The 23,682-nt window shown below is 47.4% G+C and overlaps 1 protein-coding gene across 1 annotated transcript in view; it reads right to left on the bottom strand.

Moving 5' to 3' along the window:
• LOC147123504 (aquaporin-3-like) overlaps positions 1 to 23,682 on the bottom strand; it is a 57,827-nt gene that overhangs the window by 13,897 nt on the left and 20,248 nt on the right. Inside the window, exons 4-5 of the mRNA XM_085973876.1 lie at positions 8,726 to 8,847; positions 554 to 771 (exon numbers count right to left, since the gene is read on the bottom strand). Of these exons, the coding sequence (XP_085830002.1) occupies positions 554 to 771; positions 8,726 to 8,847 (340 nt within the window). The remainder of the gene's footprint in view (positions 1 to 553; positions 772 to 8,725; positions 8,848 to 23,682) is intronic.

The following is a 23,682-nucleotide window of genomic DNA, read 5'->3' as shown; positions in this document are numbered from 1 at the left end:
TAAACACCTATGAAACCAACTCCTGTCTTCAGTGTCTCTATCAACACACAGACACAACAACCCCAAAATCACAAATTTAAGTATATTTTTGAAGCACTGAAGTTTAAATGGCGAATAGCCCTACGGTCTCTAATAGTATTAATGAGATACCTTCTGTTTGCTGATTGGAGCACCAGCCCACGTGATCCCAGGTACGCTTCCGCACACGGTGCGCCCCTGGGATCCGTGGGCCACTGCGCTGCCCTCTACTCCGCAGCATCTGACAGCAACTTCTCGGTTCCCAGCAGGTAAGTGCGCATTCAGTTCGGATGCCGGCAGTGTATCAGTACAAGATGTTAATGGCAGTGTTCATTGAGTTACTTTATGTATATTTTTGATATCCAATGCATCGCTGGTAGCTGCAGTAACATTCAAATTGTCATTATTACATGTACAAAGTCCCCATAATTTAAATGACTGGTGTTAATCTTACACCCCAGAATCCAGCACGTCACTCCAAGTAAAAATCAATTGAAAGCAAAACCATAAGTAAGAACTGATAAAAACAACATACACAAAAACCTCAGCTCCCCAGCCAGCCAATGCTGTAAACAAACGAGGTCCAAAGTCTCTGGCAGGGTTCACGGCATACCCAGAGTTGAAACCCATTGACAAGCCAATTACCAGGACGGTAAAACCAACAGTAAATGCTTCCAGTCCCTTTGGCACCGGGTTATTGAATTTATCCACAATGCTAAGGATGCAAACTATGAGAGCGGCAGTTCCAATCAGCTGCATTTGGAAAAAGGAAAAGCAAATTCAATTGAAGGGAATTATCATGCTTATATTCAGTATAGCAAATTGACATCATGAATACGCTGACTGTTAAAAATAAATTTTCCTATGCTGCAGGTTTATATCCTAGAATGTCATTAAAATTGGCATTGTATGTGTTACAAATGAGTCTGCCATCAATACTTGCCCGGGTTCAGTGGCATCATTTGCTTCACTCGTCTGAGCATCTTTGTTTTATAGGAGTTGACACTGCCCTATATCCACTTGTACAATAGCATACCCCAGGGACGGAACAATAGCATCCCCTTGTGATCTGGATTGGATAATCATGTCTTCTGCATGTATAATTCTTCAATCTGTCTAAAAGTAGACTGAGCGAACATTTGGTGACACCGGGCTTGATACGAATCACTAGTCTGCTTTATTTCATATATCAAGTGAGCATACAGAGCAACAGTTATGATCAAATTCACTTAATTTAATCAGTACAACTGGTCATCATGTAATAATATAAAATAATGTACCCACTACACTTTTGTACACCCATCTTATTAACAAAAGCAGAATAACTGCTCTGTATTCTGGCCTATAGTCCTATGGCAGAACTTCCTTTCCCTGCAGTCTCTTGTCTCTTTCTTTCTGAGCCTGCCTTTTGCTGCCTGACTGCTTGTGCAACATCTTATTTCAGAAATCCAGTGTCCCAGCCTCTATCACTATATTAATGATCTGGACGAGTGAATTGGATGTAGTATCTCCAAATTTGCAGAGGACACAAAGCTGGGTCGGAGGGTATGCTGTGAGGAGGATGTCGTGAAACTCCAGTACGATTTGGACAGGTTGGGTGATTGGGCAGAAACATGGCAAATGCACTATAATGTGGATAAATGTGAGGTTATCCACTTTGGTGGCAAAAACAGGAAGGCAGATTATTATTTGAATGGCAATAGATTGGGAGAAGGGGAAGTGCAAAGAGACCTGGGTGTTCTTGTGCACCAGTCGTTGAAGGTAAGCATGCAGGTGCAGCAGGCGGTTAAGAATGTAGTGTATGTGCTTTAAGTCAGAACTACTTTTTACAGCCCCTGTATACTGTAGTACCGGCAGTGACCACACCGGTATATAAGCTGTGCGCATGCCTCTGTACCCCAGTCTAGAGATGACCCTCCTCCAGTAAAGACCTGTTATTTGTTTATGTACAGCATCCGTGTAATTATTTATCCACTGAACCACGGATCTAACAGTGGCGACGAGTGTTGATGCGAATCTATCTGCAACATAAAAAAAAAAAAAAAAAAAAAAAATAGTCGAGTCCAGGAACACGGGCATCGACCGCGAGCAACCGCCCAGCAGTCAGGCAGAGATCCAACTTCGCTGGGGAGGCTGTGGAGAGCCGGGCTTGGTTCCCCAGCCACAACGAGCAGTAAGAGACCGACGACAGGTCCAGAGCAGACCCTTCCCGAGCAGCGGCGGCTGGAGCCGACCGATGGCAGAGAGAGAGAGCCGGGCAGCGTCGACGGGGTAAGAAAGAGGGAAAGTACTGCAAACCGGAGAGAGAGAGGGTAAGAAACAGCCGGGTTCTAGACCGAGCGGCGTCGACAAATATCAAGAGAAGAACGTGCAGAGCACAGCCAGGGATTACGGGCTGATCAGGGTCCGCGGGGCGAAGCAAGGGGAGATGCCATTGAGCCGCGGAGAAGCAGGGAGAGCGAGGAGGCGCCATTGAGCCACGGAGAAGAAGGAAGAGCGCGGGAGATGCCATTTTGCGAAGCCGCAGCAGAGAAGACAGGCGAGCGCAGGAAGGAAGGAAAGCACGGGAGACGCCATTTTGTGCCAGCGGAGAAGAAGGGGAAGCGTGGGAGGCGCCATTGGGGATAGTTAACGCACAACCAAGGATGCCAAAGAGTGGCAGTACCTCTACGTTCGACAATGAAGTCGAAGATTGGGCGACATATATGGAACGCATTGAGGTGTACTGCAGGGCGAATGAAGTGCCAGATGCTAATAAAGCACTGGTTCTGTTAAATTCCATGGGTGCAAAAACTTATGGGTTACTGCGAAATCTAATAACCCCAGAGAAGCCGGTAAACAAGAATTTTGAAAGCATAGTAGAAATCCTACAGGACCACTTAAACCCCACACCGCTGCTGATAGCAGAACGATTTAAGTTCCATAAAAGGAACCAACACAAAGACGAAAGCAATGCTGAGTACCTAACGGAACTGTGCAAGCTATCGAAATACTGCCAGTTTGGAGCGGGACTAGCAGACACGTTAAGGGACAAGTTTGTGTGTGGGCTACAAAGTGAAGGAACCCAGAAACGGCTTCTATCAGAAAAGGACCTTACGCTGGACAAAGCTTTCAGTATGGCAGTATCACACGAAGCAGCCGCAAGGGGCGCTGCAGAGATACAACAGAGAACGCAAGAATATGGCACCAACGAAATGACCTATGGAACAGGGAAGTGCTATCGCTGCGGCAGAACAACACATGACCAGAAAGATTGTTGGTTCAAGGACCAAGTGTGCAGACAGTGTGGGAAAGCAGGACACATAGCAAGAGTCTGCAGGTCTGGGAAGAAAACCAACAGTAAGAAATCTCCACAGGAGAAGTACAAAAAGGTACACCAGGTGATGGACAGTGGTTCAGACGAACAGAAAAGTGACACAGACTCCTGAAGCAAGGAGCTGGATTGTCTGAAACTACATAATGTAACCGAAATGGAGGATCACCAGACTATCTGGGTTACACTCAAGATAGACGGAGTCCAAGTGGAAATGGAATTGGACACAGGGTCAGCTCTAACAGTCATAAATCAAAGAGACTACAAGCGGCTATTTTCACACATACCCTTGAAAGCTACAGAGATTGTCTTGAAGACGTATACGGGGCAAAAAGTCTACCCCAAAGTAAAAATAAGGGTGAAAGTGACATATAAAGGTCAGGAAATACCTAAAATGGATATATATGTATTGCCAAATGCAGGACCACCACTGCTAGGACGTGAATGGATCCGGAAGATACATTTAGATTGGCATTCCATGCAGGCACTGAAGGTGGAGGCCAAAAAGGATGACGACGTCACACCTGGACGACTGTCAAAAATGCTAACTGACGCAAAAGAAGTGTTCCAGGAGGGACTAGGAACACTAAAAGGAATAACAGCAACAATTAAAATAGAGGGTAATGCAAGCCCAAAGTTTCTGAAGGCCAGACCAGTGCCTTATGCGATCAGACCAGCGGTTGAAGCAGAGCTGGAAGGGTTGGAACGTTCAGGAGTACTGTCCAAAGTGGACTGGAGCGAGTGGGCTACACCCATCGTTCCTGTAATGAAGAGGTCATTGAGTAATACGTCTGGGGAACCAAAGAAGGTCCGCATCTGTGGGGATTTTAAGGTGACAGTAAACCCAGTCCTTCACACGGTGCAATATCCGCTTCCATGAATTGAGGATATTTTCGCCTCGCTATCTGGTGGTAAACACTTCACCAAAATTGATCTAGCCCAGGCGTACTTGCAAATGGAGGTAGAAGAAGCTTCAAAACATTACCTTACGATCAACACCCATAAAGGTCTCTATCAATACAACCGGCTGGTGTTTGGAGTAGCCTCGGCTCCGGCTATTTGGCAAAGGGCGATGGATCAGGTCCTGCAAGGGATTCCAGGGCCCCAGTGTTATTTGGATGACATCTTGGTCACGGACAAAAATGACGGTGATCACCTCGCTAACTTGGAGAAGGTGCTCGCCAGATTAGAGGAATATGGGCTACGAGCTAATCGCCACAAGTGCGAGTTTTTCCAGAAACAGATCTCGTATTGCAGCCACGTCATCGATGAAGAGGGGTTACATGAGTCCCCTGACAAGATTGAGGCAGTAGTCAAGGCTCCAGCACCGGAAAATGTGTCACAACTGAGGTCGTTCCTCGGGCTGGTAAACTATTACCACAAGTTCTTACCAAATTTGTCTACGGTATTACACCCGCTGAACACCCTACTGCAAACAGGGGTACCATGGAAGTGGGATGACGAACGTAGACGAGCTTTCCAGAAGTGTAAAGATTGATCACATCAAAAGAGGTGTTGGCCCATTTCAACCCAGCACTACCAATTCGTTTGGCATGTGATGCATCACCCTATGGCATTGGAGCGGTGCTGTCGCACAAATTCCCAGACGGGTTGGAGAGGCCAGTAGCCTTTGCGTCTCGGTCACTAACCTCAGCCGAGCGCAACTACGCCCAGATTGACAGGGAGGCCCTCAGCCTAGTATGGGGAGTAAAAAAATTCAACCATCATCTGCATGGGCAGAAGTTCACCTTGTTGACTGACCACCAACCACTTGTCTCCATCTTTAATCCTAAGAAGGGCGTGCCAGTAATGACTGCACAGTGGTTACAAAGATGGTCCCTGTTTCTAGGGGCGGCTCAATATGAAATAGAATATAAAGGCACGAAACAGCATGGGAACGCTGATGGGCTATCGCGCCTGCCACTGCCTACGGTGGAGGAAGCACCAGCAGTGGACCCTATCGAGATAGTTTATTCGTCGATAATTGAACGATTGCCAGTAACAAACGCGGATATAGAGAAGGAGACCCGCAATGATCCGACGCTGTCACGGGTATATGAATTGACGGTGAGGGGATGGCCAACACATGGCGACTCACTGTTGCCAGCATTCTCATCCAGAAGAGAACAGCTGTCAGTATGCCGGGGACAGTGATGTGTGGATCCAGAGTGGTGATTCCACCCAAGTTAAGGGAGAGAGTGCTAAAGGAGCTACATGAAGATCATCTGGGGGGAGTGAAAGTGAAAAGCCTTGCTAGGGCTTATGTGTGGTGGCCGGGAATCGATCAACAAATCGAAGACCTAACTAAGAGCTGCTTAGGATGCCAGAAGGTCCAAAATGCACCACCACATGCCCCTCTACACCCATGGGAGTGGCCCTCCTCTCCATGGCAACGGGTGCACATTGATTTCGCTGGTCCATTCATGGACTCAATGTTCTTAATAGCAGTGGATGCTCATTTAAAGTGGCCTGAGGTGATAAAGATGTCTTCAACCACTACAGAGAAAACGATTGCAGTCCTACGGACCATATTTGCCAGAAACGGTTTGCCAGAGCAGATCTGCTCTGATAATGGACCACAGTTTGTGTCCGACGAGTTCCAAAAATTCATGAAAAGGAATGGGGTAAGACATTACACATCCGCCCCGTATCATCCAGCCACCAATGGATTGGCTGAGAGGTTCGTACAAACCTTTAAGAAGGCGATAAAGGCCATGTGCGACGAGGAAATTCCACTACAGCATAAGATGGACAATTTCTTATTAGCCTACCGAAACGCGACACATGCAGTTACCAACCAGACCCCGGCCATGATGTTCTTTAACCGATGGTTGAGATCTCGTCCGGACTTGCTCAGACCAAATGTGCGAAGAAATGTTGAGGACAAACAATTCCAGCACATCAACGAGAAGCCGACAAGGAGCTTCAATGTAGGGCAACCAGTCTTGGCCCGTGACTATCGAACAGAGAAGTGGCAACCCAGAACGATATGTACAAGGCAGGGGCCATTAATGTACACAGTGGATGTCGGGGAGAACATTGTGAGACGCCACGTCGATCAGATCTTAGCATCACAGGAAGGCATCAACCCCATGAATCGAGTACCTGGGGATGAACCCGACATACCGGTAGCATCTACTTCAGACCCAGTAGCAGTGGAACCCGATGAACTACCCGATGAAAAGGGGTCAGAATCGCCTCTGCACCAAGAACAAGAACCTCCGGAAAGGCGCTATCCCGAAAGGGTCAGGAAGCCACCCCAAAGACTGAATCTATAAATGGACTTTTGTTATTGAATGTACATGTAAAAATGTCATTGTTATTTGAATATTAAGGGGGTATTATTAAGCTAAAAAGGGAGGAATTGTAGTGTATGTGCTTTAAGTCAGAACTACTTTTTACAGCCCCTGTATACTGTAGTACCGGCAGTGACCACACCGGTATATAAGCTGTGCGCATGCCTCTGTTCCCCAGTCTAGAGATGACCCTCCTCCAGTAAAGACCTGTTATTTGTTTATGTACAGCATCCGTGTAATTATTTATCCCCTGAACCACGGATCTAACAAAGAAGGCAAATGGTATGTTGGCCTTCGTAGCAAGAGGGTTCAAGTACAGAAACAAGGATGTCTTGCTGCAGTTGTACAGGGCCTTGGTGAGACCGCACCTTGAGTATTGTGTGCAGTTTTGGTCGCCTTATCGGAGGAAGGATGTTCTTGCCATGGAAGGAGTGCAGCGAAGATTCACCAGGCTGATACCTGGGATGGCAGGAATGACGTATGAGGAGAGATTGTGTTGATTGGGCTTGTACTCACTGGAGTTTAGAAGATTGAGAGGGGATCTCATTGAAACCTATAAAATTCTGTCAGGTCTGGACAGACTAGATGCAGGAAGGATGTTCCCGATGGCCAGGGAGTCCAGAACTAGGGGTCATAGTCTAAGGATAAGGGGTAGGCCATTTAGGACTGAGATGAGGAGGAATTTCTTCACCCAGAGAGTGGTGAACCTGTGGAATTCTCTACCACAGAAGGCAGTAGAGGCCAATTCATTAAATATATTCAAGAAGGAGTTGGATATATTTCTTAAGGCTAAAGGGATCAAGGTTTATGGGGAGAAGGCAGGGACAGGGTACTGAATTTGGATGATCAGTCATGATCTCATTGAATGGCGGAGCAGGCTCGAGGGGCCGAATGGCCCACTCCTGCTCCTATCTTCTATGTTTCTATGTTTCTATCTTTTCACAGACCGAGATCAAAGGACTTTTCAACACCATGTATTTTGATTGCTTTGACAAGCTAACAAGTTGCTTATTGTTTAGTCTCTATAGAAAATAATTTATGTTTAGTGCATTAACCTCCTTTCATATTTTTTTAATTTGTGACAATACACATTGCTTAAAAATACATTAAAAGATAACTTTTTTCTAATTCCTTTCTATGGAAAAATGATTGTAAAATCCTGAAACATGGCAGTGTATAATGTATTTAAGGAACAACAGATTAGTGCTGAACAGTAATAGACATAGATACAACACAACAAATACAGGTCTTCCAAAAAATCAATATTGTTCTGATGTTTTACCTGGTGTTTCTAGCTCATATAATATCCTCATTTTATGATGCTTCTCAGTGGTATGAGGCATTACGAGGCTCTATACCAATTGATTCTCAATAGAAAATGTACTTGACAAAGTTTGCACATTTCAGCACCAGCTTAGTGTCAAGTTAATACAATGGGGGTAAAATTTGTCTTTGGACCTGTTTAATGGAAAAGAAAAATCGGGCAGGATGTGAACGGGCTGTTAATTCATTTTCGCCATTTTGCACTGCCACAGAAGACCAATTTTACCCCCCAATGTGCTCCAGGCTAAACAACTACTGTAAGAAATCAGTGGAAGTGTATATAAATGAGGACTGTCCTGTGACATAATTCATGCCAGTCTGTGCAGTTCTTCCAATTTAATGGGCCATAGCTTTGCATTTCATGTGAGTTGAGTGCACCTTTTGCCAAGTTTGCTTCATCATGTTTCTGACATGGTTGATTTTTTTTTAATGATTCATTATTGTGATATGGGCGATGCTGGCAATGCCGACACTTATTGCCCATCCGTTATTGCCCTTGATATATTTTACACATATTATAATTAAATGTTTCAGATAAGATGTAATACATTTTATCTGTGAATTATTTTAATCTAATATGTCACCACACTCGTTAATAAAACTGGAAGGTCTTAGCCAGAGAGATACCTCCAATTTCAAATCATAATAAATCTCCAATCTGATAACTGGAGATATGGCCTTGGCTATTTGATAAAATAATCACTGTCCAATGAGATGAGGTTGCAGTTTTGCATGATACGGCATGTATTTAATTTAATACATTTTTGCTACGTACCTGATCAAAAAAGCCATTCAGTGGAGTTAAGTGCACAGATGGGTATGTAGCAAATATACCAGCAGTGGCATTGGGGCCATATACTAACAGTTGGTTTTGACCACTAAAGTCCCACATGGCATCTGGAATGACATACAATCAATTAATAATGATTTCATGGACTCAGGTTCCTGTTTTGTTAGAGATTTAGCAGCACAAAGGAAGCTTCCTGTTGAACAAAATTCTATTTTTGGTAAAAATGTGAAAATACCCGTCACTGAAAAAGAAATACAGAAAATACACACAATATTATCACTGTTACTCAATGGGGATTAAAACAAATTAGTAAATGTCGGAACTTACAAACTCAATAATTGTTTACAATAAATTCCTTTCTGGGAATGTTTTGTTATTATTCTAGACATTAAGGCCGGAATTTTCTGGCGTCTGTGCGGGCACGATCGGAGGCGGGTCGGGTGTGAAATTTGAAAAAAGTCGGAGGGGTCGAGAACCCCCCGTCATCCCGCCCCAACGCACCTTTCCCTCGGGCACGTTTGCTGATGCAGCAGCGACCCAACCGGCAGAGGCAGGCGGCCTAATTGAAATCATTATAAGCTTGTTGTCAGACACTTAAGAGCCTTTTTCCTCCTACAGTTTAAATTTCCCTGCATGGTCACAGGATTCACGGGAAACCACGTCTGTCAACCTGAGGCGGGAGTTGAGTGGCCATTGCTCCAGCTGATTAATTGACAGCTTCAAATGTACAGTAAAAGCTCTGACCTCCTCAAGCAGAAGCTATTGCTGACTACATTGCCAGCACAGATTTAACTTTCTGCAGGCTGCAAGTGTTTCCAGCAAAGTCTCCATCCAGTGTCACCTCATTAGAAGAACTTCTCTCACCATTGACAAATTCTGTTAACTCTACTTGACCTGCCATCTATTTCATCAGCATGGGTTTACACTGTCTCACCTTGGTCCTCAGAATCGGACCACGATGAGTCCCAACACCAGTAGCACCAACAACAACACCACCAACCTTCTCCACAGCCACCTGATGCTGTACAGGACAGAGTGCATCAGCACCCGAGCAAATTGCTGCCCGGGAGATCAGGGATGGCCTCATCATGTCCAGATTTACTTAACTTTACACTGTACACCCATATGGCTACCACATGCTGCGCCATGTTGGCACCACCCCACAGCAACACCATAAAGGATCCCTACAATAACCAAGCCAGTCCTTTCACACTGACCACCACTGCTGGAGGTTCTGTTATGTCTCACCAGTCACTGCAACTCACTAAGCCACTTCCATAGGTGCACACAAATGTATCCAAGACAGAAAATTGGTGAAAATAAAGATTTTAATGGTTGACAATACATTAACGGAAACTTGCCATTAACATTGAATAAAACACCCAAGTGGCTACTCTTGTGAATCTACTTGTGTGTCTTCTTTCTCTTACGTATGCTTCTACGAGGTGCTACCCCTGTGGCTTCAGCAGAGATAGGGGCAGCCTGCTCACTTCCCTGCTGCAACTGCTTAGACACTCTTGACGGACATCCTCTGGGTTTTGGAGCCTGTGATGGCCCTGCCAAAGTCTGCTCCTCCTGCGATTGTGCAGGGGCAGACTAGGCCATCGCGATCCGAGGAGCCATCTGGGGCTCTGACTGAGGGGGTGGTAATGGGGGAGAAGTGTAAGCGCTTTGAGAGGAGCCCTCACTTCCCTCTCCCCTCTCACCATCTTCCTTCTCATGAGCCACCTGCACTTGTCAGCTAACAAGGAGCTGGAGACCATGTGCTCCTGTGAGTGGTCCATGCAAGTGACCATCCTCTCCATGGAAGAGCCTACAGTCACCATCGCTTGCGACACCGTGGTTGTTGTGTATGTACCTTTAAGAGAGAACTGCTTTTATACTGTAGTACCGGCAGTGACCACACCTGTATATAAAGCCGTAGCAGGCTTCTGTACTTTCAGTTTCCAGCATACCCTCTGTTCAGTAAACACCTGTTATTACCGTTCTCCTGCAGTCCGTGTGTTATTGATACGCGGACACTACAGTGGCGACGAGCAGGTTCGAACTCACCTGCAGTACTGCATCACCTCGCGGGGATCCATTCCTGAAAAGAAGCTTCTTGGATGTCGAAGCCAGAGCAACGGGCGTCGACCGTGGGCAACCGCCCAGTGATCCATCGGAGTTCAGTGAATCGCAGGGGAAGCTGTGGAGAGCTGGGCTTGGCTCCCCAGTCAAGGTGTTCCAGCAAATCGTGCTGGTAGCAGGTAGTGTGCTGACCCTTCCGGACTGCAGCGGGCTTGAGCTCGATCGAGCGGCTCTGCAAGGGGGCCGTGCAGCGTTGTCGGGAAGGAAAAGAGAGAGAGAGGGTGGAGCGCACAGGGCACGGTCGGTGCTCAAGAGCCGGGCAGCGTTAAAGAAAATAAAAAGAGGGGAAGGAAAAGAGACGCGCAGTGGACAGCGTCGAAGAAGAATAAAACTAAGGAAATTAATTAACAAAAGAGAGACGCGCTGAAGCCACGGGGCGCCGCCATTACTATTTAGAACGCTAGGAGCAGCATTGGCAGCAAGGGGAAGAAGGAAAAGCACGGGAGGCGCCATTTTAATCCATTGGGGAAGAAGGAAAAGCGCGGGAGGCGCCATTTTAAACCACCCAAGATGCCGAAGAGTGGCAGTATTACTGCTTTCGACAACAAAATAAAAGACTGGACCACGTATGTGGAAAGAATTGAAGTGTACTGCAAGGCAAATGAGGTGGCCGATGAAAAGAAGGCATCGGTATTATTAAATTTGATGGGCACGAGAACGTACAGCCTATTGCGGAATTTAATTACCCCAGCTAAACCAATGGAGAAAAGCTTTGAAGAGATTGTCAATATCTTACAGGAACACCTAAACCCTACACCGCTGCTGATAGCAGAAAGATTCAAGTTCCATAGAAGAAACCAGCACAAAGATGAAAGTAATGCTGACTATCTTACGGAACTACGCAAGTTATCGAAGCACTGCCAGTTCGGAGCAGGACTGGCAGATACCTTAAGGGATAAGTTTGTCTGCGGGCTCCAGAGTGAAGGAACCCAGAAACGACTACTTTCGGAAAAGGACCTTACGCTAGAAAAGGCTTTCAGCGTGGCAGTATCCTACGAAGCAGCAGCATGGGGAGCTGCGGAAATACAACAGAAACTGCTAGAATATAGCACCAACGAAATGGCATATGGAGCAGAAAAGTGCTATCGCTGCGGCAGAACAACCCATGACCAGAAGGATTGCTGGTTTAAGGACAAAGTATGCAGGCAATGTGGAAAAGTGGGACACATAGCACGAGTCTGCAGGTCCAGAAAGAAAACCAACACTAAAAGAACTACTAAGGAAAAGTACAAGAAAGTAAAAAAAATGACAGACAGTAGTTCAGAAGATCAGGAGAGTGATAAGGACTCCGGGAGCAGGAGACTAAGTTGTCTAAAGTTACACAACGTGATCGCAAAGGAGGATCACCGAACCATTTGGGTCACCCTCATGATAGCAGGGTCCCAAGTAAAGATGGAATTGGACACAGGATCAGCCCTAACAGTCATGAATCGATGAGACTACGAGCGGCTATTCTCACACATACCCTTGAAGGACACGTCCATTGTATTGAAGACATATACGGGGCAAAAAGTCTACCCCAGAGGAAAAATAAGGGTGCCCGTTAAATACAACGGCAAGGAAACACAGAAACTGTATCTATATATACTACAAGATGGAGGACCACCATTATTGGGACGGGAATGGATCCGAAAAATACAATTGGATTGGCATTCAATTCAGGCGCTAACTGTGGCTGACAAAAAGGATGACGACGCCACACCTGGACGACTGTCAAAAATTCTAACTGATGCGAAAGAGGTGTTCCAGCAAGGACTTGGGACGCTAAAAGGCGTAACGGCAATGATAAAAGTTGAAGATAACGCAAACACAAAATTTTTAAAGGCCAGACCGGTACCATATGCGATCCGCCCAGCCGTCGAAGCAGAGCTGGAGTGTCTGGAGCGTTCGGGTGTGCTGTCCAAGGTGGACTGGAGCGAGTGGGCCACACCCATCGTTCCTGTAATGAAGAAATCATTGAGCAGCACGCCTGGGGAGCCGAAGAAAGTTCGCATCTGTGGGGACTTTAAGGTAACTGTGAACCCAGTCCTGCACACAGTACAATATCCACTTCCGCGGATAGAAGATATTTTCGCCTCACTATCTGGAGGGAAACGCTTTACGAAGATTGATCTGGCCCAAGCGTATCTACAAATGGAGGTAGAAGAAACATCTAGAAAATACCTCACGATAAACACTCACAAAGGTACAACCGACTGGTATTTGGGGTAGCATCAGCTCCGGCTATTTGGCAGAGGGCGATGGAACAAGTCCTGCAAGGGATCCCGGGGACCCAGTGTTATTTGGACGACATCCTGGTTACGGGCGAAAATGACAGTGAACACCTTGCCAACCTGGAGCAGGTGCTCACTAGATTACAAGAATATGGGCTACGAGCCAACCGCCCCAAATGCGAGTTTTTCAGGAAACAAATCTCGTACTGTGGCCACGTGATTGATGAAGAGGGGTTACATAAGTCCCCAGACAAGATTGAGGCAGTAGTCAAGGCTCCAGCACCGGAAAATGTGTCGCAACTGAGGTCGTTCCTCAGGTTGGTGAACTACTACCATAAGTTCTTGCCAAATTTATCTACAATTCTGCACCCACTGAACGCCCTGCTGCAAACTGGAGTAGCATGGAAATGGAGTGATGAGTGTAAGCGTGCCTTTCAGAAATGTAAATGCCTAATCACTTCAAAAGAAGTATTGGCCCACTACAATCCAACACTACCGATTAGGTTGGCATGTGATGCGTCTCCCTACAGCATTGGAGTGGTGCTGTCACACAAATTCCTTGACGGTTCAGAGAGGCCAATAGCCTTTGCATCACGCTCGTTAACCTCAGCCGAGCGTAACTACGCCCAGATTGACAGGGAGGCCCTCAGCCTGGTGTGGGGGGTGAAGAAGTTCAATCACTATCTGCACGGGCAGAAATTCACCCTACTGACTGATCACCAGCCTCTTGTCTCCATTTTTAACCCAAAGAAGGGCGTTCCGGTGATGACGGCGCAACGGCTGCAAAGATGGTCACTTTTTCTAGGGGCACATCAATACGACATAGAGTACAAGGGTACGAAACAGCATGGAAACGCTGATGGGCTGTCGTGCCTGCCGTTGCCTACGGTGGAGGAAGCACCTGCAGTGGACCCTGTTGAGATATTCCATTCGACCATAGTCGAATGTCTACCTGTTACAAACTCAAGTATAGAGAAGGAAACCCGAAATGACCCGACACTCTCTCGGGTCTATGATTTGACGATGAAGGGATGGCCAGCACATGGCGACTCACTGTTGCCAGCATTCTCGCCAAGGAGAGAACAGCTGTCAGTGTGCCGGGGGACCTTGATGTGTGGATCCCGAGTGGTAATTCCACCCAAGTTGAGAGATAGAGTGCTCAATGAGCTTCATGAGGGTCATCTGGGAGGGGTAAAAATGAAGAGCCTAGCCAGGGCATTTGTGCGGTGGCCGGGAATCGATAAAGAAATCGAGGAAATGACCAAGAGATGCACAGGATGCCAGAAAGTCCAAAACGCTCCACCACAGGCCCCGTTACACCCATGGGAGTGGCCCTCATCTCCATGGCAATGGGTACACATTGATTTTGCTGGTCCATTTATGGACTCAATGTTTTTAATTGCCGTGGATGCACATTCGAAATGGCCAGAGGTCATCAAAATGTCCTCCACCACCATGGAGAAAACTATTGCAGTCCTACGGACCATCTTCACCAGGAATGGCTTGCCAGAACAGATTTGCTCCGACAATGGACCACAGTTTGTGTCCGAGGATTTCCGGAGGTTTTTGAGGAATAATGGGGTAAAGCATTACACATCTGCCCCATATCATCCAGCCACAAATGGATTGGCTGAGAGGTTTGTTCAGACTTTTAAAAAAGCAATAAAGGCGATGTATAACGACAACATACCACTACAACACAAGGTGGATAATTTCTTGTTTGCTTACCGGAATGCGACACATGCAGTCACCAACCAAGCTCCAGCCATAATGTTCTTTAACCGAAGGTTAAGATGTTGCCTGGATTTGCTCAAACCAAACATAAGACGAGATGTTGAGGATAAGCAATTCCAGCACATAAATGAGAAGCCAACCAGGAGCTTCAAGATAGGGCAACCAGTCTTGGCCCGCGACTACCGAACAGAAAAATGACAGCCAGGAACGATATGCACACAGCAGGGACCACTAATGTACACAGTGGACATTGGAGAGAGCATCGTGAGACGCCATGCTGACCAGATTCTAGAGTCACAGGAACAAGTCAAACCCATGCCACGAGCATGCGCACCTGGTGATGAACCCGAAGTACAGATTGCGTCTACCTCAGAAGCAGTGGTGTTGGAAGCTGACGAACCAACCAATGACAATGAGCCAGAATCAACTCCGCCGCAAGAACAGGATACTCGAGAAAGGCGCTATCCAGACAGGATCAGGAAGCTTCCTCAAAGACTGAATTTATAAATGATTACTTCAGTTGATGTATATACTACAGAGAAAATTGTAATTGTAATTAGTTATTATTTAATTGTTAAATGAATGTTATGTACTGTTTATCTAAAAGGGGAGGAATTGTTGTGTATGTACCTTTAAGAGAGAACTGCTTTTATACTGTAGTACCGGCAGTGACCACACCTGTATATAAAGCCGTAGTAGGCTTCTGTACTTTCAGTTTCCAGCATACCCTCTGTTCAGTAAACACCTGTTATTACCGTTCTCCTGCAGTCCGTGTGTTATTGATACGCGGACACTACAGTGGTGCTCATGTTGGAGATGGACTCCTCCATTCTCCTCCAGACATCGTGCTCACAGAACCTGTCAGAGCCTCCTGCACTTCTTGCTGCACCTCCTGGATCGCCCTCTTTCTGGATGGCCCCCGAGGCTCAGCGTCTGCATGCAGCTGAGCAGAGCTGAGAGCGTCCTGCGACCTCCGGCGAAGAGTCTCCACTGGCTATCCCTATCTCCACCATCTGCTCTTGCTCAGTTGTGACTTGTGACGGACCCAGTGACAACACTACTCTATCTCGCGTTGGACCCAGAGGTGTGCGTATCTGCGCAGGTGTTGGGTGCGCTCATGTCTGGTGACGCTGCGTCCTCAGAGGCTGGAGGCTCCTCTGAGGAGTCATCTTGCTCTTCCTCCTGGACAGTGGGGGGACTCTTGATGAACCTGTGGGAGAGTAAAGAAATTAGTTAGATATGCCATATGAAGAATGGGTGCACATACCATTATGCACATGATGACCATTCACTGGCTGCTGACATCAGACCCCATATGAGTGATTGCTGTATGCCATGTAGCTGTATGATATGTAATTCTGTCACCAGGTTGCTGAGATGTCCACCTCTCTCCGTCTCCCACCTCCAGCTGCTCGGCCACTCCCGAGGCTTCCAATGCAGCCTCCTCGGCTGTTGTGAGGGTGGCAAATGATGGAGGCCCACTTCCAGTTCTCTCTCTCTCCCTCTTATTGTGCGCTCTCTTCTCCTGCAAGGAGGGAAAGAAGAGAAGGTTGAGTGAGAGTGATAAAATGAGTGTAAGGAACGGATGGGTTATATCTTTAGAGGGAGACTATGATAGATTGGGGTGGCAATGCCAAGTGGACTCCTTGCGTGTTGTTAGTTGGTTTGATTACATTAGGATGAGGCTGAGTGTGAGGGGTGGCTAGTAAGATGGGGATGTGATAATGTAGATAAAGAGAGAGGGATGGGTGGACGTGCAAGGTATGTTGGTGTGAGTAAGGATGTGCAGGAGTAGGGTAGGAAAGGCAGAGTGATGGGGATGTGATGAGAGGCACAGCAGGATGAAGTTGAGTGTGGCTTTGTACTCACCTTTCCAGATCTAATGAGATCATTGAAACGTTTGCGGCACTGCACCCAGGTCCTCCTGAACACATCCCTGCTGTTGGCCTCCTCTATAATTTGGAGCCAGGCTCTTTTTGTCTCCTGAGGAGGTCTCTTCCACCCATTGGAAGGGAAGAGGACCTCCCTGTGTGCTCTGATTCCCTCCACAAGGATATGGAGGGAGTCATCGGAGAGCCTGGGTGCAGTCCTCTGCCTCTGAGCAGCCATCTCTCCAACTGCTTGGAGCAATCAATACCTCCAGTGTGCTGTCTGTACAGTCCTAGATGAACCTTCAAATGCAAAGTGGCTATGGCTCCTTTAAATATACCGGCTGAAAACGCATCATGGAAGATATCATTAGACCTGCACAATTTAATTGGGCCAGATAACGCGCAGGGCGGGCTTAATAGGCCCCATTATCGGAAAGTCGCTTTCTGCAGCGGGATGGAAGCAGCAACGGGGTCGCGACCCACCACGCCGACCGCCCGCACCCAACCCGCCCAGGTACAGAAAATTCCAGCCTAAATGTCCGCAACAAACAACTTGCTTTTTTCAATTAGTGTACTTTTAGTATCAAAAAGTAATCCTTCAGTTTCAGTTAGGTCTCATTGGGATCTGCTTCAATGGAAAAACTCAATGACAGTGGGAATATCCCATGGTCTCACTCATTTTCCCAATTGTAGATGATCTTTGTCAAAAGAGAGGTACTTATTATGACATTACACTTAACTCCAGATTACAAAGAATTATATAGAATTTACAGCACAGAAACAGGTCATTCGGCCCAATTGGTCTATGCTCCACACGAGATATCTCCTACTCTTCTTCATCTAACCCTGTCAGCATATCCTTCTCCATCATACACTTATCTAGCTTCTCTTTAAATGCACCTATGCTATTTGCCTCAACTACTCCATGTGGTAGCAAGTTTTTCTGAACTTCTAATGGATTTATTAGTGAATATCTTATATTTATGACCCCAGGTTTGGACTCACCGACAAGTGGAAATATCTTCTCTACGTGTACCCTATCAAACCCCTTCATAATTATAAAGACCTCTATCAGGTCACCACTCAGCCTTCTCTTTTCTAGAGAAGAGTGCCCCAGCCTGTTTAATCTTTCCTAGTCGTTCTAACCTCTCAGTTCTGGTATCATCCTTGTAAAGCTTTTTTGCACCTTCTCCAGTGCCTCTATGTCCTTTTATAATAGAGACCAGAACTGTCACAGTATTCTAAGTGTGATCAAACCAAGGTTCTATATAGTTTTAGCATAATTTTTCTGCTTTTCAATTCTATTCCTCTAGAAATTAACCCCAGTACTTTGTTTGCATTTTTATGGCCTTATTTACCTGTGTTACTACTTTTAATGATCTGTGTATCTGTACTCCTAGATCCCTTTGCTCCTCTATCCCATTTAGAGTCTTATTTTCCAAGTATGTGGCCTCCTTAGTCCTCCTACCAAAATGCACCACCTCACACTTATCTATATTGAATTTTCCAGTTACATGCCCATTCTGCAAGTTTATTAACGTCTACTTGTATTTTATCACAATCTACCTCTGTGTTAACTATACCCTCTCCAATTTGGTGACATCCGCAAATCTTGAAATTGTACTTCCAATTCCCGAGTCCAAATCGTTTATGTAAATGTGAACAACAGTGGTCCCAGTACTGATCCTTGTGGAACACCACTTCCTGCCTTTTGCCAGTCTGAGTAACTGTCTTTAACCACTATTCTCCGTTTTCTGTTTTGTAGCCAGCTTGCTTTCCCATTCTGCTTCCTGTCTTCGGATTCCACATGTTCTGACCTTAGTCATGTTCTACTATGTGGTACCTTATTGAAGGCCTTTGAAAGTATCAAATGAGAAAGGCTCATTATTACTTTTGGCATTGTACCTGACCCTGATATTGAAACAAAATGAACAAAATTTAGGTTGTGCTACTATTTTATTTCTTTGTTTGATCTATATTTCTCCAAGGACCCGATGTTCTGAGATCTAGTTATCTCTATGGTTAGTTTGTTAATACACATGCCTCTTGTTGGGTATTAACAAACTAACGTGATCTGACTGAAGCCCCATCCATTCGCTCTCCCAGCTTGTCCCAGGTGGAAGATATAGCGGAGCCCAGAGCCTGTATGGCTCCATTAAGAGCATCCTTCAGAGCTAGTATTACTGATGTCACAGACTCTCGCAAGGTGGGCCCAGCTGCAGTATAATAGATTTCTAGACACAAAAGGCATCAAGGGATATGTGGAGAGAGCGGGAATATGGTATTGAGATAGAGGATCAGCCATGAATGACGGAGCAAGCTCGAAGGGCCTACTCCTGCTCCTATTTTTCTATGTTTTTCTATGTTCTATGTTTCTAGTATCCATTGAAGTGCTCCATGGATGACTCCAGAGTGTTGATGCCAGGCACCGAAACCCCACATAGGTTGGTAGTAGACTCCTTCATACTCTCCAGCATGTTGCAGAAGCTCCGTGGCAGGCAGTGCAATTGCTGGTGTACAAAAAGCATCTTTCTTTTAAAGGCCGAGACCCTAAAGTCTGCATCTCTCTCCTTTTCAGCAAAACAAGCTTGCACTCCGTGGAGCTGTTTCCTCGGCTGCCTTTTCCACCTGCACCTGCTCCTGTTCACTTGTGCTCGGTGAATCACCCAGTGCGGATCCCTCTAACTAACTGGTGCGATGTGTAAAACGGGTGATAGCGAGTTGGCAGCCCGTTTTACATCTCATCCGATTTTTGTTTCCATTGGCTTTCCCACCCTCCCAATAGCTGCCTATAAGGAACGTGATTAATGCTGGCAGCTGACGGATTTAATTCAAATGAGGCCTGACCACGAAAATTGATAGGGCCTCCTGGTGACTGCATCTGATGGGTGGAACCCGCTGCCTGCTAACATCACCCCGCATGTTATAGAGAGCTATGCTCAGCTCATTTGCAATTTTCTTTGAACTGGATGCCAGTTACTACTTTTGTGATCATTTGTAAAAACGCTATGGCCCCAATTTTCCCAAAGGTGCGGGAAATTGTCGGGTTCCCCGAATGTCGGGTTCCGACCCGAATCTAAATGGGTCAGCCAGCTGCACGCAATTTACCCTCAATTGGCCAATTTATTTCCAGCGTGTGGACACCCTTGCTAATTGTCCATTTCCAGTCAGAAAGCCCCACAGTATGATGTCATCATTCGTGGTGCTTTTAAAGTGGCCAGCAAGCTTTTCAACCTCTGCAGGCTTCCCAACCAGTCGTACAGAATGGCAGAGGAGCCTGCACCAGCTGCTGCCAGCAGCAGAGGCCGAGCTGCCGCCAAATTTGATGAGACGTCACTGCAGACATTGGTGGATGGGGTTAGGGCCCACAGGGAGGCCCTCTTCCCTAGCACAGGGAGGAAGAGGCCTCCCAAAGAGACCAGGGCTGCATGGAGGTGACTGCAGAGGTCAACTCTCAGGGAGTCACCCGCCGGACCTGGATGCAGTGCAGGAAGCGCTTCCATGACCTTCACCGTACAGGAAAAGTAAGTATGAAGTTTCCATCACCCTCAACCTGATCCCCATTGCCTTTCCCCAACAGCACTCAGCTTCAGCAATCTCTTCCTCCACATCCCACTTCACAGTCACATCCATGCACTCTTACCCATTCCCTATCTCTCTATGCTCACATTCACACAACTATTCCACCATGCAGCCCTCACACTGCCTCTCACTCTGATGCTTGGAACACAACTGACAACACACAGGGAGGGCCCTTGGTCTTGCAGCCTCACACCATCTTTGTCTCCTTCTAAGTATCTATGCTATACAATCTCTACACTCACTCCTGCACTCTCACTCAAACTCCACTTGTCTCCCTCATTGCAGGAAAAGAGAGCTCACAACAGGAGAGAGCAAGCCAGGACTGGTGGAGGGCCACCCTCAATCGCACACCTGACCCCCTGGGAGGAAGCAGTGATGGAGATTGTTGGGGGTGACGTTGCTCCGGAAGCTGGGGAAGGAGAGACAGGAGCAAGCCCGCAAGCTGGCGACAGAATAGTTTTCCATCTCTCTCATTGACATAGCATGAGTCGCTGTAACGAATCTGAAGCTACATCATTTGGCCTTATGATCATCTGCAAAATCCAATGTGCATGTAACCTTGGCATCACATCTCTAACTCTTTCCTTCACTCCCCCACAGGACCATCCAAATCCCCCATCCCCACTGTGGAGGAGGAAGAGGCTGAGCAGCCAGACACCTCAGAGGAAGCTCCAACCTCTGAGGGCGCAGCGTCAGCAGAATTCAGCGCACCCAGCACCAGCGCAGACACTCACACCTCGGTGGGGCCTTAGCGAGATAGAGTAGTGTTGTCACCTGGTGTATCACAGCTCACAAGTGAGCATCAGCAGATTGTGGAGACAGGGACAGCAGTGGAGAGTCCTCGTCGGAGGGCGCAGGCATCTGCCAGCTCAGCTCAGCTGCATTTCAACCCTATGCCTCTGGGTCCATCCGCAAGAGAGGAGGTGATGGATCTCCATGCACAGATGCAGGAGTCTCTGGCAGGTTTTGTCTCCAGGGTCGCTGCGAGTGTGGAGCGAATGGAGGAGTCCATGGCGAGCATGAGCAGAGCCTTATTGGAGTCATTGGCGCATGAAAGCATCACCACGGAAAGGATGGCTACCTCCATGGTAAGGCTGGCTGCAGCCGAGGAGAGGAGGGCTGCAGCTGAGGAGAGGAGGGCTGCGGCCGAGGAGAGCAGGGCTGCGGCCGAGGAGAGGAAGGCTACGGCCATGGAGGAGCTTAGTCGCCAGGGTATCAAAAACATGGTGAGTGCTCAGAATAGAATGACATCTCTTGAGGAGCGATGGGCATCAATTGAGCACCGAAACCAGACCTTCATGGAAGTCCCTCTGAGCAGGACTTCCAGTGCAGATACGGGTCCCCATAGCCCCCCTGATGTGCAGCAAGGTGCTCTCCAGCCACTTGCAGGCACTGAGGGGGAGCTGACCCATGAGAGGGAGGTTGTTGGCACACCTCAAGGAACTGGGGGCTCCTCTCCACGCGCTCACACTTCCATGCCACTTCAGAGCCCTCGGTCAGAGCCCCGCCGGAGTCCACACCCAAGTGAGATAGGAATCTCAACCTCTGCACAGCCGCAGGAGCAGCAGACTGCTGGCGAGCCCTCACAGGCTCGCCACCCCAGAGGACGCCCGCCAAAGGTGTCGAGACAGGAGCAGCAGGAATGTGAGCAAGGGACCTCCACATCTGCTGAAGCCACAGGGGTACCACAACGTAGGAGCACGCGTAAGAGAAAAATAAAGCACCACTAATCACAAGGGTAGTCACTTGGGTGAAAAGTCTTGTATATAGTTTTAATGCCATCAGTTTCTTGTACATAAAAAATCTGGTGGCAACTGCTGCAGTTGTGGCGTCTGTCATTTGGCAAATGGGGATTTCACATTGAGGCCTTAGGATTACTTGCAGATGTCAGCAAGCTGGTCCAATAGGTAGAAATGCGCAGGGATGGGCCACTGTCCATGGTCAGTTAAGAAGCAGTGAGGCTACAGTGTTTGAGGTACCAGGCTACGCAAATCTGGCCAGGATGAGTGCGTTCCTTGCATTCTGCCCAGCAATGTTCTCGCGCACTGGTGCCGCTGGTTGACGGGCCTCTGCAGGATGCTCGTTTCCGTCCTCCTCCTCCTCCTCCTCAGCATCATCCTCATCCGAGGCGGCTCTGTGAGGAGCCTCTTGGTCCTGCGGAATCGGCAAGCCACGAGGCTGTGCCATGTTGTGAAGCACACAGCATACCACAACGATTTTGGAGACCCTGGCTGATGAGTACTGTAGGGCTCCACCTGATCTATCGAGGCATCTGAAGTGCATCTTTAGCAATCTGATGGCTTGCTCGATAATGCATCTGGTGGAAATGTGGCTGGAGTTGTAGCGCTCCTCAGCTTCGTTGGCTGGTCTCCCCACCGGCGTCATTAGCCAACTCTGCAGTGTAAGATTTACAAAATTTCTGCATCTCCCCGAAGGTTATTATTAATAAGGGACCCTGCATGGACATTTTAAATTAAAAGGGGTACCCAAGATGGCGTCCGTGCCTCGTGGCAGAAAGCCTGTGGGATTCCAAAATGGATTCTGCAGTGCAGACAGCTTGGGAGAAATCGAAACTAAGGCTTCAGGTTTTCTGTGAAGAGAAACTTTGTGTTTTGGAACGATATAGGACTCTGAATTATGCATTAGACTGAATTGGAGACGGATCTAATTGCAGTTTAGACCTATAGTTAAGGCCATCAAACAGTCTGCATACATTATCAGAAACAGATTAACACAGCCATCGAGGTTGGACAAGCCCATCAAGGAACTTTCAGGACAATACAAGTCAATTATCGGGCCGGTAGATGCGATTACCGGCCATCTAAAAACCGTCAGTATACATTGCTACCATTGTTTAAACTAGCCCGCCAAGTTTAAGACAAAGAACTAACCTGATTTGGCGCGAAGATAAGGTTTTTCGACGAAGGTATAATTGAAGGCCCCGGGTAGCATTGAGTTAGGGCAGCTATTTCGTTCGCTCGGAGGAGGTCCGTAGAGTTCGTTGGTTGGTGTGCTGGTGCTGCTCCTCGGGTCCCTCGCTCTCGTGGCTGCCGCTCTTTCCCCGCCCCGCGCTTCCCTTCTGGCCTCTGCCCGTGCCCTTTTCCCACTCCATCTGGAACTGCCCCAGCACCGGGTCGGGCAGACACAGACAGATTCAGGCCAGGTGAGGCGGGAAGCAACGAGGGGAGAAGGGAAACCCACCGAGGGGCAAACCGGCTGGAGAAGACCAAATGAGGGGAGGTTTCGAATCATCGGGCCTTCAGCCTCGGCCGACCTTCGAATATCTGCACACTAACTCAAACTGGCAGCTGTCGACAAAGAATCATCCCTGCAAGGTAAAGTACCCAAACAGAGACATTGAGGTACTCGAACCTGGACAACGCCCTTGCAGCACCTGGAGACCACGTGACAACGG

Source organism: Somniosus microcephalus, chromosome 2, assembly GCF_052327205.1.
Source record: "Somniosus microcephalus isolate GS21.2 chromosome 2, FLI_Smic_1.0, whole genome shotgun sequence".
NCBI classification, from domain to species: Eukaryota; Metazoa; Chordata; class Chondrichthyes; order Squaliformes; family Somniosidae; genus Somniosus; species Somniosus microcephalus.
This window is presented reverse-complemented; position numbering and strand designations above follow the sequence as displayed.